At 39.4% G+C, this 16,810-nt stretch overlaps 1 protein-coding gene across 1 annotated transcript in view; it reads right to left on the minus strand.

Moving 5' to 3' along the window:
• The window catches only part of celsr3 (cadherin, EGF LAG seven-pass G-type receptor 3), a 105,298-nt gene that overhangs the window by 25,357 nt on the left and 63,131 nt on the right, over nt 1-16,810 (minus strand). The window contains 6 exon segments of the mRNA XM_044142065.1: nt 5,201-5,410; nt 5,961-6,055; nt 6,144-6,245; nt 6,507-6,690; nt 7,905-8,025; nt 9,170-9,311. Coding sequence (XP_043998000.1) covers nt 5,201-5,410; nt 5,961-6,055; nt 6,144-6,245; nt 6,507-6,690; nt 7,905-8,025; nt 9,170-9,311 — 854 coding nt within the window.

Below are 16,810 nucleotides of genomic sequence, written 5' to 3' on the forward strand. Positions count from 1 at the left end.
CAAAGATATAAGTTTAAAGATTTAGAAAAGAAGGCATGATGCACAGTGGCGCAGTTGGTAGAACTGTTGCCTTGCAGAAAGAAGGTTCTGGGTTCAATTCCAGGACTTTTTTCTGCATGGAGTTTACATGTTCTCCCTGTGCATGGTGGGTTTTCTCCGGGTTCTCCGGCTTCCTCCCACAGTCCAAAAATATGAGTGTCAGGTTAATTGGTTTCTCTAAATTCTCCCTAGGTCGGTGTGTGAGTGTGTGTGCATGATTGTTCGTCATGTTAGAAGGGGATGAAAGGATGAAGGGCTGGAAGGATGAAGGAACGATTTAAACCCTAGTGGTGTTCTGGACTTCTGTGCTCGTCATTAATTATCCGTGAGAAGGTTAGTTTCCTAACCTGAGAGAAGAATAATTATTGCACCGCCTATGCATTAACCTGAGGGGAATATAAAGGCTTTTATTTTGAAAAATAAACATAAGCTTCATTTTAAATGCCCACACTAATCCAATGTCTAACAGTGTTTGGGTTAAATCCCTTATTTACTGGCCTAAACAGCCGGTAGTTCTAAATGGAAGCTCTGTTTTAACTGAGTGTTAGTTAGAACTACAGATATGGCGTTTTTGTAGTCCTTTTTTATTATCATTAGGTCAAAGGCCAATGCATTAGCCATAACCTGAGAGGAAAAGATAATACAGGCTAATATTATTGTCACTAACCTGACAGGAATATTGAGGCTTTTATTTTGAAATTTCCATTAAGCTTCATTTAAAATTGACACACTAATCCTGTGTGTAACAATGGTTGGTTAAAATCAGTTATAAAATGCCCAAAACACAAGTAGTTTTAAAGGCCAGGTCATTCCAGAGAGTTCTCCAATAAAAAGAACTACAGTGATGCGTTTTCGTAGAACAATAGGTGCCTGCTATGCAATGCCTGTATTGCTATGGGCAGGCCCCAATAAATGAAACCAGTAAACCACTCAAAAAGTGTGGAGGGACTGAACAGATTGACACTAATAAGGTGTGGTTTCCCATTCTGCTTCTTAAGTTACATCAAGTCTAACAGGAGGAAGAGGCTGGGAAACAAGGTAAAAGGTAAATCATTTTGCAGAGAAAATAAATGACAGGCTGAAAATGAGGTGGCGTGAACGTAATTGTTGACAAATTGCATGTGCCAGTCAAACAACAAGCTTTAATATTCGTGCTGTTTTGAGCAAAACAGTTTTAATCACATGATTTCTGGTTATACACAATGTATACTAAAACGACAATTAAGACCCCTAATACAACATTATCACATAGTGGCCATAATTATGCTAACATGCAGCTCTATAAACTGACACAAGATGTTTTTATTTTTTTTGCATAATGTGTATTGTAAAAATTATACAGTTTCAAATGTCTAACATTCAAATTTTAACAGCATGCGTACAGTAAGGACTCATTCACAGATTCAATTTTTAGCACAGCTTGATCATGAAATGTTTTACGTCTTCCTTTATTCGGAGTCTTATTCCTGATGTGAAAACTCTACTGTCAACCGAGCCTTTATTCGTTTTTCTTGCAGCTACAAATCTCTGCTGCCTCCACCGTGTTACTATAGAAACTGTCCTCTGCATCACCTGCTCTTGTGGCCTAATAGATGCTTTCTAAAGCGGGGTGTCACCTGTTAACAGATGTATATTCTTGGCCTTTTTTGAGAAAATAAAACAAACAAACACTAGGCTGTCTGTGATTATGCTTCAGAAATAATCATTAACTTTAAAGAGACAACAGGACTGATTCACACAGGGTGAGCTTCAGATTACAGAGCCAGAGATTTCAGGTTTTTGTTCAAGAATGAGCAAATATATATATAAACTACTATTCTATTACTGTGGGAATGCACAGCGGGTTTATGGCACTATAAAGCAGCTGAAGGTGTAATTGTGATTTATTGGCAGGTTAAACTAGATGTCAGATAGGAGGTTCTTTTTTGGTTCCTTTTGATTTCCCTCTGTATAGGATATAATTTATGCTGCTGCTGGGTTGGCATAGAAACTGCCTTTTGTCAGACAATCACATATTTGGCAACAGGGAGAATTTGATCTACATTTGGCATCAGCCTGGGCATCACACTGTAATTAACTGCACATTTACTCTTTAAAATGTAACAAAATTAAGTTTACCGACGTCTCTCGGTTTTAATAGGATAAATTTCTTTAACAAAAAATATACAGCACACAAATAATTGAACAATCCTGCCAGATTTAAAACAGAAATGTGAATTAGGTTTGAAATTAGGCACCCAAACTTGAAAATATAGGATGGATTCTTTTGCTTCATTGGATTAGAATCTCTTTGGGTTTTCAGCCTTTGTTTACCTCCACAGGGGTTTGGCTAAATCTATCAGGAGATGGATGAAATCTTGAGTTTTAGCAAAAACTAATTATTTTTACCAGATTTGTAAATCAGAGAAAATTATTTCCTTTTTTTTTTTCAAGCGCTATGAACCTTATTAAAATGAATAAACGACTCCCTGGAAACTGAACGGCTAAAGATTACAGAGTGAAAAATATGAGGTAGTGTTGGATCACTGCTAACGTGCATAAAATCTTAAATGTGTTAAGAAAAGCTGGATTAAACTGTAATAAGCTTCGTCACCACTGACATTGCTAGAAATAGATGGTGTGAACTGCTGTGATGTGTAAGAATGTTTTTGAGTGACAGTGATAAAGCAGAAAATGAAAATATCCTTTTGCATTTCATGAAAGAAGGCTAAATGTTTATATCTTTGCTACAGCAAACAATTTGGAACTACCTGGAGCATCAACTGATACCTTTCAAATGGGAAAAGTTACTTTAAAAAAAAAATTATGTTTAATTGACTTTTTCTGCTAAATTTGAGAAGCACATTAAATATTTCAAGAACCCAAAAGAAGTGTTCGTCAAACGGCTGTGATCGCCTCAGCTGGTGCGTCCTCAGCTGTCAGGGTTGCAGCAGGAGAAACGAGATTCTGATGTGGTTAGTTGACATGTTGCAATCTCTCATGGGTTATGTCAAAGCAGCAGCATTTCCCATTTCAGAGAGCTAGACATCTTATTTTAACATTGAGTCACCTACACTGTCCCTTACAATGGTGCAGCCTATCAATCATGTGCAGGCAGTGCTTAAAAAAAGCAGCTTTTTCAAACTCAAGGTAAAATATAAAGCAGGAAGATCGAGACGGGGTTTCAAAGTGAGAAATCTTAAAGCTAGCTAACATCAAAAACTAGCTTATTGTGACTGAAAGGTCTCATTAGCCTACTTGTTCAAATAAATTATTAACTATTGTTTTAAGCTGTGCTTAACTGGTATTTCAAAAATACCAGTTGTGCCAACTTTCAAGTTAAGTCTTGAACCTCAGTGTTGCAAAATTGCAACACTTAGCAAATAACAGAAATTACCTGTGCATATTGATGATTAGTTTTCACATTGCTTGAAGATTTGTGCAATTTCTTTTTATCATTTAGTAATTTATTAGTCTGAAGATTAAAGCATTATGATCAGTACGTTTCACACAGGAAAATAATTAATTGCGCACCAACTCCAACCTGCATTTCCTCTGTAAGTAACCATCAGCCACTTAACTCAACATAGCAACCTAGCTTTACATATCTAGAATTAAACAAGAATATACTTTCAATTTTATATAAATAGATGCTGATAAAACATTTTTTATAGAGAATGACAGAAGAACCTGTAACCAGGTTGCTGTGTATGGCAAACTTCTGCCCAGGTCCCTCTTGAAAATGAGATCCAGATGTCAACAGGGTTTACCTGGTTAAATAAAGGAAATAAAAAAAACAAACAAACGAACAAAAACCTCATCTTGCTATTTCTGTGAATGCACAAACTAGGGGTTGAACCAATTAGTCGACTAGTTGACTAGTCGACTCTAGGACGTCTCGCGAGTTTTTACATTTCATGTCGACTAGTCGCAGTCATGTGATTGCCGGTGGTGACAGCCTGTGCTGATCTGACAGCACAGTATACGTCACAAGACACAAGAAAAATAAGTTAATACATTAGTTTAAATGATATGTAGATGGATGCATATTTGTGGTTTTACAGTGTTTTTAAAAGGAGATGGAGTTGCAGCTGCAGTCGACTACAAAACACGAGCCGTCTAAAACTCGCCCCCTTCCCGCTAAGGATGTCACTTAGCCGGCTCGCGAGTGTCGCGAGTGCTCTGTACTGTGCTAATGACAGTGAACTTTATTTACCCCCCCGCCCCCGTGCCCCCTCTTTTTATTGTTTTTACATGCCATCTAAAAGATGTGCGTTTCCTTTTGAATGTTGGTTTCCCAGCAACTTATTATTTATCATAAACTATCCCGATGTTTTGTTGTTTCACTTGTTGCTGTTCTGTGTAAATGCCGTATTTTCCGTGAAAGCGGGTAATAGGCTAAAGCCTGTACGTTACTCAAAGCTTTGCGTCTTGCGTTGCTATGACGTCATTAACGGCTAGTCAACTCGACATCGACTCGACTTTTATCATGTTGGCGTTGACTAGAAAATATCTTAAATCGTTCAATCTGCTGAGTCAGCAGAGCTTCCTGCGCGCATAGGAGAAGTAGGTGGTTTCGTTGAATTCAGCTGTAACCAAACGGGATCCGTTCATAACAAGTTTGGCTTGTGATGTTCCAAAAGTACCATGTAGTCAGTGTGATAATTTGCTCCTATAGTAACTATCCAGAGATCATCAGCATCAGCCGGTGTTTAGAAAAAAAAAGTCAGACCCGACTTTGTGCAACAAACTTTTCCCCGCTGCTCACGAAGAATGATCTGTTTATTGCTCTTTTAATTCTCCATAATAGACTTAGTAAAAGCGCGTGTGTGTGTGTGTGTGTGTGTGTGAGGCGTCAATATGTGCCGTGAAAATAGCTAATGAAGCCTCCAAGTTGTGAAGGTTTTTTGCGCTTACGTCACTATGACGTCACCGCGACTAGTCGACATCGACTCGACTATTATCATGACGTAGTCGACCTTAAAAAATATGTAGTCGTTCAACCCCTAGCACAAACTAGCATCAGCACCTCAGTAAAGCAGCCTATGACAGAAAGTCCTAAAAGTAGCAGCTTAAAACTAGAACTAATAAAGGTAATAGCAATCTGCGTTCAACGTGTGCACATCACATGCACAGGAAATGCTGGAACCAAGCAGACAACAACAACGTGACTGTCCGTTACCTCATTGAAGTGAGCATCCTGAGTGGCGGTGAGGCCGAAACCACTCTGTTGGGTCTCAAATGTCAAGAGGCGGGAGAGGAGACGTTCGGCAATCTGCAGGTCATTGCCATAGAGCCGGCCGGTAGCCTCGGTAACATCCCTGAGCTGGTGAGCAAGCTTCTTCTCCATGATGGTGTTGAGCTCTGTCTCATTACGTTCCAGGGAATCAAGCTATACAAAACAACAACAATAACAATAAAAAAAGAAATACATCATTTACATCCTCGGAAATGTTAATAGGATTTCACACTCAAAAGATATTAGCACGGAAATCTTAAGGTACTGAAAGGATAAGTTACAACCCCTATCCTTGATCCTGAGAGAATTTAATTTGGTTCACCCAAAGTTATATTTCTGTTTCCTTCCCTTACTTTCAACACAGTAATAAAGTCACAGATTAGCATGTTGAGGTCTGAATGAGTTGGTGACCTTACAAAACAACTTTGAGCTTTAAAAGAGACACCCAAAGTTATATTTCTGTTTCCTTCCCAACACAGTAATAAAGTCACAGATTAGCATGTTGAGGTCTGAATGAGTTGGTGACCTTACAAAACAACTTTGAGCTTTAAAAAGAGACAAACTGAATCAGAATTATCAGACGCAAATTAATCTTTTTAGGTATCCCCCCATCCCCCGTTTTAAATGAATAATCTTGTACGATCGAATGAAACCTATAAACACAAGTATCTCATTGTATACGTCTGTAAAGTCGTCTACGTACAGCAATGTTGAGCTCTACAAACGGAGGCGAGGTGCAGTTGTAAAGGTCGGGTTCCAGCCACCCTCTCTCCACATCACAGTGTCTGATTGCTGCGCCTGACGGAGGCAGAAAAGGAAGCTTTAAAGACACTGTTTAAAACGGACAAGGATTATAATGGGACGGCATTAATATGAGTGTGCTAACCAACAGAGCCTTTGGGGCAGGGGACGGCAGCGGGAAGGTTAAACTTGGTTCGGGGCCACCAGATCCCCTGAGTGATGGTCTTTGGACAGCCATCGTAGATAACTGCAAGGAGAGCACAGTGAAAACGTTTTACGTATCAGGATAAAAAGCCAAGCCACTGAAATTCTACGATTCTTCTTTGACATGCTGAAAAAAAGATTTGGAGCTATTTAAAATTTGAAAATAAACCAACAAACACAGACACATTCAGAGACTTCCAAGCTTATGTTCACGGACAAGCAAACAAATCAGAAATAACAGATGCTCAGAGAAAAAGAAGGCAAAATGAAACAGATTTGAAAGGATTAGTTTCTTCCTTCTCACCTTCGCATCCTGAATTAGTGACTTCAGCGAAAGGGTTGTCGCACATGTTGCACTGGCGGCCAATCACGCCAGGCCTGCACTGGCACTGGCCCGTCTCGGGATCACACGATCGTGAAAAGGAGCCCACCGGGTAGCAGTCGCACGGGAGGCAGGTGTCAGAGGTTCGAGGTCGATAGTGAAACTCCTGAACAGAGAAGACGAGCTCCTGCAGTGACTGCACTCACCACACTCAGCCTGACTTTTGTCAAAAATGTTCTGCAGCTCAGTTTTGGAAACGGTTTCAACACATCAGGTATGTACATGTATGTGATGTGGGAAAATATCTGGAAATTTGGACAAATTTGCTGTGATGCAACATGATAAAGGTGAGACATTTTGATGTAATTATCTAATTCCCCTTTGCGAATAACAATAAGTATAATTGAAATTACAATACAGTTAAAAAAAATATTTTTTTTCCCACCATTTTTCTTTTTCCAGCTGCTGCTCCAGATCTCCACCTTCACATCTTTCCGTGTCAGCAGAAGCTTAACAATCGCCAGAAGTGCATTGACTATTGCTTTTTTTTTTTTCTGTGCACTCAAAAACAAAAGCAGCAATAACATGAATTACCAATTCAATGTCAAATTAGCTGTAAGAGCTGTATGAGCTGGATTTATTGGACATACAAGTGCCACTTTGTGGCAGGAATGGGGGGTGGGGGGCGTAATTATTATGGAAACAGTGGCCAGAAGAAACAGAGGAGAACCAAAGCAATGCTTAGACATTGATCTGGATCATCGTACAAAATCTGGAGAATCTCCAAGTCTCCAGGAACCATAATTAAGTCAACAAAATGTCTTCCTCTGGGATGGGGATGTGTGAGTGTGTAATGTGTGTGTCAGGGTCAGAGCCGAGGTCGATATCAGAGATTAAACATTGTGGTCAAAACATCAGATTAAGTGCAGGGTATATCTGGGTTAAGCATCCTGGCTGCACACAAACATTTTACGGCACAAATAAATGAACAGAAGGTAGATGTGTTGAAACAAAGGACTCATCTTAGAGTAGTGTGTCTTGATCAGTCTGTAATACTCTGTGAGGTCTGGCCTTTTCCCCTCTTTTCAGGTGAATTTTGAACCAAAGAGCTTGCAATTATTTAATACGTTTTTTGTTTTTTTTCCAGTCCATTTTTAATTCAAAAGGGTTCAAAGCTCTGTGTCTGATGTTGCCTGAGCTGCCGTGTAAATAATAAATTACTTTTGTTTCCTTCAACCGTCCTCTCGTATTTCTGCAATCAATACACACACTTTTCCACTCAATTTTTGATACTTTTCTTTTTCTTTTTGGAAATGCTGTAGATGCACAGGTTGCCCACCTCACGCTGTGAAACCAAGCTGTTGCGTTTGCGTTGATTACCTTGCAGTGACAGTGTCCACTGGTCTTGTTACAGTCGGGGTCAAAACCTTTGTTCATATCACAGTGACATGGTCCACAGGTGGGGGAGCCCCACCAGCCCCTGGGGCACTGGTGGTCAATCCTACGTGTTGAAAACACAGACACAGCAGACGAATGAAGCAGAACAACAATATGTATCAGTAGTAGTGTCAGTCTGGCAATTTTTTTATTCTGAAATGACTCGAAAAGAAGGAAATTTAAAGTAGCAGCTGAGTCTCTTACAAATAAATCTCAAGGCTTTACAATCAAATGCCACGTATGAAGTTTGAGAAGTCATTGGAAAACAGATTTTCATTGCTTGTCTGCATCTCTTTATTGCATCTGGCAGGAAGTTACTGTGAATTCCTTCAATATAACAAACACAAGATGTAGTTGATCTGGGAAGAAAAGCATTTATTGACTCATCCAATAGTGCATATTTGTTTTATAAAAGACAAACTGCTTTGTTTGACGATAATCCTTGAAGGGAGAACAGAGGCGAGGAAGAAAAGACTTTCCTCACAATCAAAACATTCGTACAAATTACAAGCCTTCCCTCGGGGAGAAATTTGATTCACCTGCCAACTTATTTAACGTTATTTATTATGTCAAGTTTAGAGAAATTGCATAACATAAAAAGAAATATAAGATCAGAAAATCTTCAAGCTGCATTTCTGATTTTTTATTTTTTTTTTACATTTCTTGTTCTCTCCACTTTATAGCTGATGCGATTAACGGGGCTTTGAAAGTGGCAGTACATGCATATATTTATGAACACTGATTATATGAAGTGTGTATTTTATTAGTATCTGCCAAAGAGCATCTTAAAGGAAAACACACACATTAGTTGAACTGCGAACGGTTGAAACTCCTGAACTCAAACAAAGAGCAGATCATGGGGAAAAGCTGAAGCTGGGTGGATTTCCCGGAGAGGCCGAGTGCTCGGTGTCAGGTCAGAGTCACTCTCGCTGTGAATAAAACTGAGCGCACGCGTGAAACCTTAACGCGCGAGAGTGTCTTCTGACTCCTGCCTGAACCTGTCCCGCAGTGAATTACAAGCAGTGTTGGAGATGTGGGGCAACAAGTCAGAGAGGGAGCTAACAAGACACACCGACGCTCACAGAGCTTAAATGGTTTTAGACTTCAAAGTACTTCAGACGCTGTTGACATCTCACAGGTAAATTGGGGTTCACTTGCTGAATCAATTAAGCTTGTTTGCGTGTCTCCGTGTGTGTGTGTGCGTGTACCTGTGCTGGCAGTACTGCCCGTAGTGATTGTCTCCACAGTCACAAATGTATCCGTGGGAAGAACTCGGCTTCCGGTGGCACTGAGCCTCGTTCTCACACGGGTTCAGGTGGCAGGCGTCGGTGCAGCTCTTCCCGTAGTACCCTGTGAAGCACAGAGGGAAACCGTTCTCAAGCAAAACATACAACTTTGTGAAGTAAACGGGTTCAATTACAAGTTATTTATATTAACAATGAAACCAAAATATTCACATTTTACAGATCAGTGAATATATTTCAGCGCTTGACGACAACACTTTTTAGTGTCGAAGATGCGACAGACCAAAGAAATCACAATTATTAGTCAGAAGAAGTGCAGAAGATGTGAGAGGTTCTTGCAGAAAAAAAATAGGTTTCATGATGGAATGAGACACATAGAGACTTGTTGAAACGTGTCTGCAGGCGTATTCAAACAGCTGCAACAATGAGACTTTCAGCAGAGTGTTGCAAACTTTTCATTCATATTTTACAGGTTTTCAGAGCCGTCTTTTAAAACGTTGGTCCAGTCGGAGTTGCTCTCTCCACTTCCAGACTGCTAATGATCTGAGCTTGCACGAAGCAATCGAGGGCTGATTGCTTTTGTCAAGGTGAGACATAAATACACATTTTTCTTTTTTATTGTGTTTTTATGATCAGCTTAGATTTCATTAAAAGTTATCCCTACACAAAAAGTGGTTTTGCTCCTTTACTTTCACTCACACATTAGACAGCTCTATATAACACCGTTCACACACAAGACAATCCACAGGGCTTTGCAGGAGATGAAAGGAAAGAGAAACAGAAATAGCAAAGCATAAGCATAAAAGCTATTCTTAAAAGAAATATAAGCTGCAATGCAGATATCAAAGATACACTTTGATATTTATTCATTAGTCTGATCGTTTGTGATCAAAAGCTGCAGTAAACAGTCCGGATTTGAAGGAACAAACCGTTTCTGTACATCTCAGGTTTTAAGGCGGTTTGTCCCACAGCTGATGGTCACAGAAACTAAAAACTGCCTCATCTTGATCAGCTCTGGTCCGAAGAACGCTGAGTAAGCAAGTCCCAGAAAGACCAAAACGGTCCACATGGTTCACACTTGAGAAAATTACAATTTACTGTTTTATACAACAATAGAAGAATTACTGTGCAAGCTCTTGAAATCAGAAGGAAGAAATAGTTTTGACATCCTAACTAACTATCAAACTTAAATTAAAAACACTTTCAGTTAATCAGACGTTAAATATTAAATTTGTTTAAAAAAAAAATAACATTGACTAAATATTACCTAAAAAAAAAAATCTTTATTTTATTGGGTCATTTCACTTATTAAATCCTTAAATTTTAAAATGACCCCCAACTACAAGCTTACATAGTAAAGCAGTGAGCTTGAGACAAAAACCAGCGGGAAGGAATAATTAATAAACATGAATTTATCTAAGCAACACAAACTTCTCTCTTTGGTAAGAGCCCCCAGATCTCCAGGGGCACAAGCAGCATATATACTTTAAAACACTCCAAGGTAGTTGAAAACACTTCTGCAACACACCAACTGCGCTCCCTTCAGAGCTGCACCTGTGCGCAGTGATGAATGAAGCCGTCACTCACTTCAGTGCGATCCACAGACACTCCACACAAAACACACTGCAGCCTCTCAGAGGCCCACACATGAAGCCCCTTTTTAATCTAATGACCAAAACAGAGTGCTTCATCAACACTTTGGGGTGTGTTCAGAACAAATGCAATCAGCTTCTCACCGAGGGCTTATTTTAATATGAAAACAACATAATTGGGCAATTTAGTCTTTAAGGAACGGTTATTTACAGAAGCAATAAATCAACTTTGAGGGAATAAACGGTAAAACACCTTTAATTTCCAACGGTGAATAAAAGTTCCTAGTATATTGAACAGTGAATAAAAAGACAATTTGAATCATTTTCCCTAAATGGAAAATAGGTGTTTAGAATAAAATATCCCAGGGATTTTACTTATGCTTAGGATAAAGCATTTCATTTTCTACTGATTCCAGAGCAAAAACAAATTCATATCATTGCATTATGCTCTGTGTTTATATGCTTATAAAGGCATCCACTTTTAGGAAAATCTTAAAGCATGACTTATTTGTTGATCTGCTATAATAAGCATATTTTGCTACAGGGCTCATTTTCCTGTTAAGAACATTTCCACCACTTACAGCGGTTCAGATGTGGAGGAATCTGGGACACAAATTATAATTGGCTGGTTTTAAAAGAAGTGATGGATTAATATGTGGTATTGCTGAGTTGTACTTGAACAAACTGAGATTAAACCAAAAGAAAATATTAAACTCACACCATCAGATTGTAACCATGCTAACACAACCATCAAGTGGAGGTTATTCTTCACACTTTTACAAAGTAGACTTGCCAATTACTTTAAAACTTACCGTAAATTTAGATACAATTTTTTCATATTTTCATTTATTTATGCTGAAACATCTAACTAATTATTTCCTTTCCTCAGAAAAGAAATACTAATCTTAGATCTATGGTATGTGTTAAAATTTATGAATTTACAAAAGGCCATTTGATGGTTTGGAGCCGCTACAAATAAGTTTAGTTTGGGCCGGCTCTTCATTTCACTGTTGAAGAATATAATATAAATGTGAACATCCAAGGAAACATACTTGTACAAAGAGAAGAAAGCAGCACAGTTGAACTCTTTGTTCTGTTCATAGACAATGTGAGAGAATCAAAATGCAGGTATGTACATATCGGGTTAAAAAGTGATGCGAGAAGATATCGCACTGTAGCCAAAGTGATATCTTAATCAATAAAACTCTCTGCTTTCACCTGCTTAAAGCAAACAACCACAACCTCCAGGCTCCCTTTTTAATTTCACAGCAATGAACTGAGGGATTTTCGTTATGGATTGAAGAGGCACTGACTGATGTGAGCAGCTCAGCCAGAGCTTCTCCCCTCCCTCTGGACCCGACAATGATGTGTGAGGTGGGCTTTTGTGTGTTTGTCTGTAGAAACTGCAGCAGAGAGTCTCCATTAAGCCTTTGGCCTTGGACTGCAGCTGCAGACCCACACAGCTTTTCAGCGACTTCTGCTTATTATCTCCTACCTTCATTCTTCATGAAATTTAAAAAGAATTTACATATATAAATTAAAAGAAGAGAAACCGAGCAGCATTGATTTTATATTACGGTCTGTGTGACATTTCTTTTAAGTTCTCCTGTCTAAAGGTGGTGAGTTATGCAAAGAAAAAACTGAGGCGTTTATACTTTTGGTTTTCACTTCTGGATTTTTTCCCCACCAAATATAAACAGGAGTTCAAGCAAAATAACGGCTAAAGAAACGTAACGTAATTATCTTCCTTTTTCCCTTTCATCTCCTCCTGTGGGCTCATCATGTACACACTCAGTTATTGTGTCAAACGTATACATATTCACACTCTCACCATGGAAACCGGCTAAGGGAGGAACCGGCGGCCTTGGCCGTTTTCAGATTCTCATAATGACAGTGGCCTTGTCAGTAGACAACAGACGATATAGACACAGATAGGAAGAGTTAGAGTTTGGAAAAACAAAGAGGCGTACATCATTTGAAGTTAAATATGTTTCTGACTTCCCAAGTCAAGGTCCATAAGTTTGTTTCAAAAGTTATGCCCACCGAGCTTTGCTTGCATCCGGTGTGACTCACCGTTTCTCATCTGACTTTGTTGAACCACAACAGCAGGTTGACTTTCCCCAAAAGACTTTAATCAGGATAGATCAATAGGCCATCTGTTCGCTGAACCAGCCTTTCTTCTCATGTGTTTCCAGCAGCATCTTTGACTCTACAAAGATTGCGAATGTCACACTGATTTCACTACTTGAATCAAAATCTCTAATCTTAAAACACATCTAGCTCACACGTGAAGAAGAGACCACACGTGAAATGGGCTTAAGAGAACAAGACGTGAGAAGACTTTAGCTACATTACTTGGGAACATTACCCTAATTTTTTTGGTTCACAGAGGTTTCATGAAGTGCGAACTGTGTGTTAAAGACTCTGCAGTCAGTGCCTGTTGATCCAGTCCAGGGTTTGACCGGTTCATAAAGCTTCTGTGTTGGTCTGAAGTCTGAAGTCGTCCTAAAGCGAGTTCACAGCAGCACTAGCTGCTCACTCAGCAGTTACTGCAGAGCGATTGGTGCTTTCACATGTTTTCACTGAGGTTTCCATCAACACAGAAAATAATTGCTAAATTTGTTGCTGAAAAGTTGCTAGATATAGCGACAAATTTGCTAAGTTGGCAACGTTGCTTACCCTCGTCCTGATGCTCCGCTCATCCCCACACTTGGCCAGGACCCTCGGTGTCTCTTGGCTCGTTCCACTTAACCTCTCCCCCTTTATGAATGAGGAGTAATGCTTTCACTTTGGAAAATAAGGAAAAAATCCACCAAAGTCTTGACAGGGCCGGAGAGATGCCTCATAACTGTATGTTGAGGGCTTGAGTTGAGAGCTTACTTTAAATTACCTTGTTGCTTTTGAAATATTATTTGCCTTCTTTTCACCTTCATCAAATGATTTTATCTTTGGAAATTTTAAAGGATTCAAGAAAAAAATGCAAGCAAATTGTGTGTCTACAGTAAACAAACTGTAAGAACCAATCTTAAATGACACAAAGCTGCTTCAGGTTTTACAGAAGCATAATTCATATATAACTGGATAACAATTGCCGGCTGATAAATTTCTAATCTTCATAATCAATTCTGGTCAATAAATGCCATTCTCAGGTGTGGAGTCGTTTGTCACAAAGTACAACGTTATCCTGATTCAGCACCTCCTGCAGGTTCCAACACAGAAAATGTAGCTCGAAACTCATAAATCATTTCTCCATCCCATTTTCTCCCTGAGGAATGGAGCCAAACAAACTGCAGCTGCACACCACACACAAAAAAATAATAACATTCATTCAGTTCTTCCCAGGAAAAAGAATATATCCTCAGGTACAAATAGGCATATACGTTTTGATTTTTAGTTGTTTTCAATCACCGACATTGTAACAAATAGTCCCACTTCCACTAAATGACTCGTCCCTCCACAGAAGGACTCAAGAGATTGTAACCGAGTTGGTTTTTAACCAACTCTGGGAACTCAATTCAGTGAATTACATGGCTGTAATTTATTATTTTAGGCCAAATTTTCCTACAGCGGAAAATTAGCCAGTGGCAACTGTCTGTCCCTGTCATGCCAAGTAAGCAAACGCCAGTGTGAATAAACTTCCAGACACACAAAGCGAGGAGGTCTGAAAAGCTCACATCTTCGTGCTTCCTCGCGCAGAGGCTCGTCTCGGTGTGAGAGTGCGTTACACAGAAGGCGTCTGTTCTCCACGTAGGAGGCCGTATTGCTCAAATCTGAATAACTGTCAGCAGTGTGAAACTTATTAAGCTTGGCCCAGCACCAGGCTAAAAACACACACACCTAAATGAAAGGGAATTATTCACACGGCACCTCTTCTCTCTCAACCCATCTACACTTATTAAAGTCTGATTTGTCTCCAAGCAGCATTCATCGTATAACACTTTTAAATTTTAATCCTTATTGTGCTGATGAAACGTAATGATAATGAGAACGACACCCTGAGCGAGATTACAGTAAATAGGTGCGCACATCCAGCTTGCAGATCTGTGTGTGTGTTCATGTATCTGTAATCCCATCTAGGTGTGGAAACATCCGTGTGCGTTCCCATCTTAATGAGTCACGGTGTTAGCATTTGCTTGCAGGCTAGCAGAGGATGCTACAGGGATTCAGCGCCTCTCTGCTTCCTCCCCACGCTCCCAGACCCGGGGCTCTACTACAATTACACTCTTGTTCATTTTTCCTTCACGCCATCCTCTCTTACTTTCATCTTTTACTTCCTTTTGATCAACTTCTCCTCTGTTGCTAACTTTGTTTTAAGTTTCCTCTCCATCCACTAAACTTAGGTGCCGCTGTAGCAGCAGCAACTTTTGCTAGAGCTGTTGAGGATGGGCCTTCAGTCGCAGCAGAATATTTTCTTAAATGATATCTACCAATAGGAAGTTACTGACAGTGGGGGTTTTTTGTGTGATCTGGGCTCCAAATGTTTATTGGAGTTGCACAATCGCAGTTCTTTGTAATAGAATATCCGCAGAAAAGGACATTTGAAATCCAAAAACAAATTCTGTTTGAAATGTTTTAGACTCACATTGGTGAGACTCAAACCACCAATGTAAGCAAGCCAGCTCCTAACCACCTTCAAATCCAAAACAATGGTCATGAACCGGACAAAGGTGGGGTGCCGTCTCTGTGTCAGTGACGGTTCTGCCCCAGATGGAGGCTGCTCGGGGAAGAAGACTGATAGATTGATAAGTGGATTGATGCAGCGTCTGCAGTGATGCAAGAGCTGCACCGGTGTGTCACAGTAAAGAGAGAGTCAAAAGGCGTTCCTATCCTCATCTATGCTCACTAACTCTGTGTAGTGACTGAAAGCAGACAATTGCAGACCAACAACATGTTAGCTTAGCTGCTTACTGCTCCAGCTGGAGGAAAAAAAAGAGTCGATTTTATTCAAAACTGGATGGGAAAACATTTGATTTTAACTAATAAAGACATGATTCAAGGTAATAAATGGTTCATCCAATACGTTTGCTATTGGATCCAGTGAAAATGTTGCCAGCACAAGGTTGATGTTTATCTGTGGCTGTTTCTTTTATAAGTGGCAGCTGAACAGTTTGGTTGGTTAACTCTACTTATTTTTTCATTTAAATAAAAATAGTTTTAAGATAACTTAGGAAGACAAATACTGAGAATATGAAGAGAGGCAACTAAAAAGAGAACCAGCTTTCTGATTGAATAATGGAGACATCTTTTCTTCCTGTTCTCCTTTTTTCATTAATATCCCATCAGACCTTTGGTTCCCCGTTCTCCTTTAATCATAAGTATGAATAACATGCCTTAATCATCTCTGCTCAGTTGGTCTTGCATGTTTAATCAATACCTGCAGAACTGAACTGCAGCTGTCGTTAATAAATCTCTGAATTATTACCAGATGTCTGTTCATCAGCTTTCACATTCACCTTTTATTTTTCCTGTTCGGTGTGAAGCTGTCATCTTAATTTTTCTGCACTTTTGTGTGGGCTTTTAATGCATCTATTCACAAATGTGTCACAAGAGTTTTCAGGCTATTTGATGTGATTTTATGTGCCCTTGCGTTGCCTCAAAACTTTCTTTTTTGCACCATTTCTGCCATGTGCTTTTTTCCCCCCCCAACTCATTAATCATTAAAATATTTGGGCGCCTTTGTTCTTCCTTTGCATTTTTAATCCTTTCTATTGTTTCTCTCCATCTCTCTACAAATACCATATTTTCAATTTTCCATCCTCTGTTTCCTCTTTTAATCATATTTTTCTCCAGTGTGGTATTTCCGCCTCATTATATTTCACCTAACCAAGGGGACTTGGAAGTTAGCCTGGCCTCAACCTCTTTTTCTGGCTTCAAGTGAGAGCTCATTATGTTTACCTAAATATCAGTTTAACCCAGTCAGAGTGCTGGCAGGCACCGACAGAGAGATGGATATGTAATAATTTAATTTCTCCTTCCATTTCAGAAAGTCTACGTAACCTTTGTTAATAATTTA

This window comes from Gambusia affinis, linkage group LG01, assembly GCF_019740435.1.
Source record: "Gambusia affinis linkage group LG01, SWU_Gaff_1.0, whole genome shotgun sequence".
NCBI lineage: Eukaryota > Metazoa > Chordata > Actinopteri > Cyprinodontiformes > Poeciliidae > Gambusia > Gambusia affinis.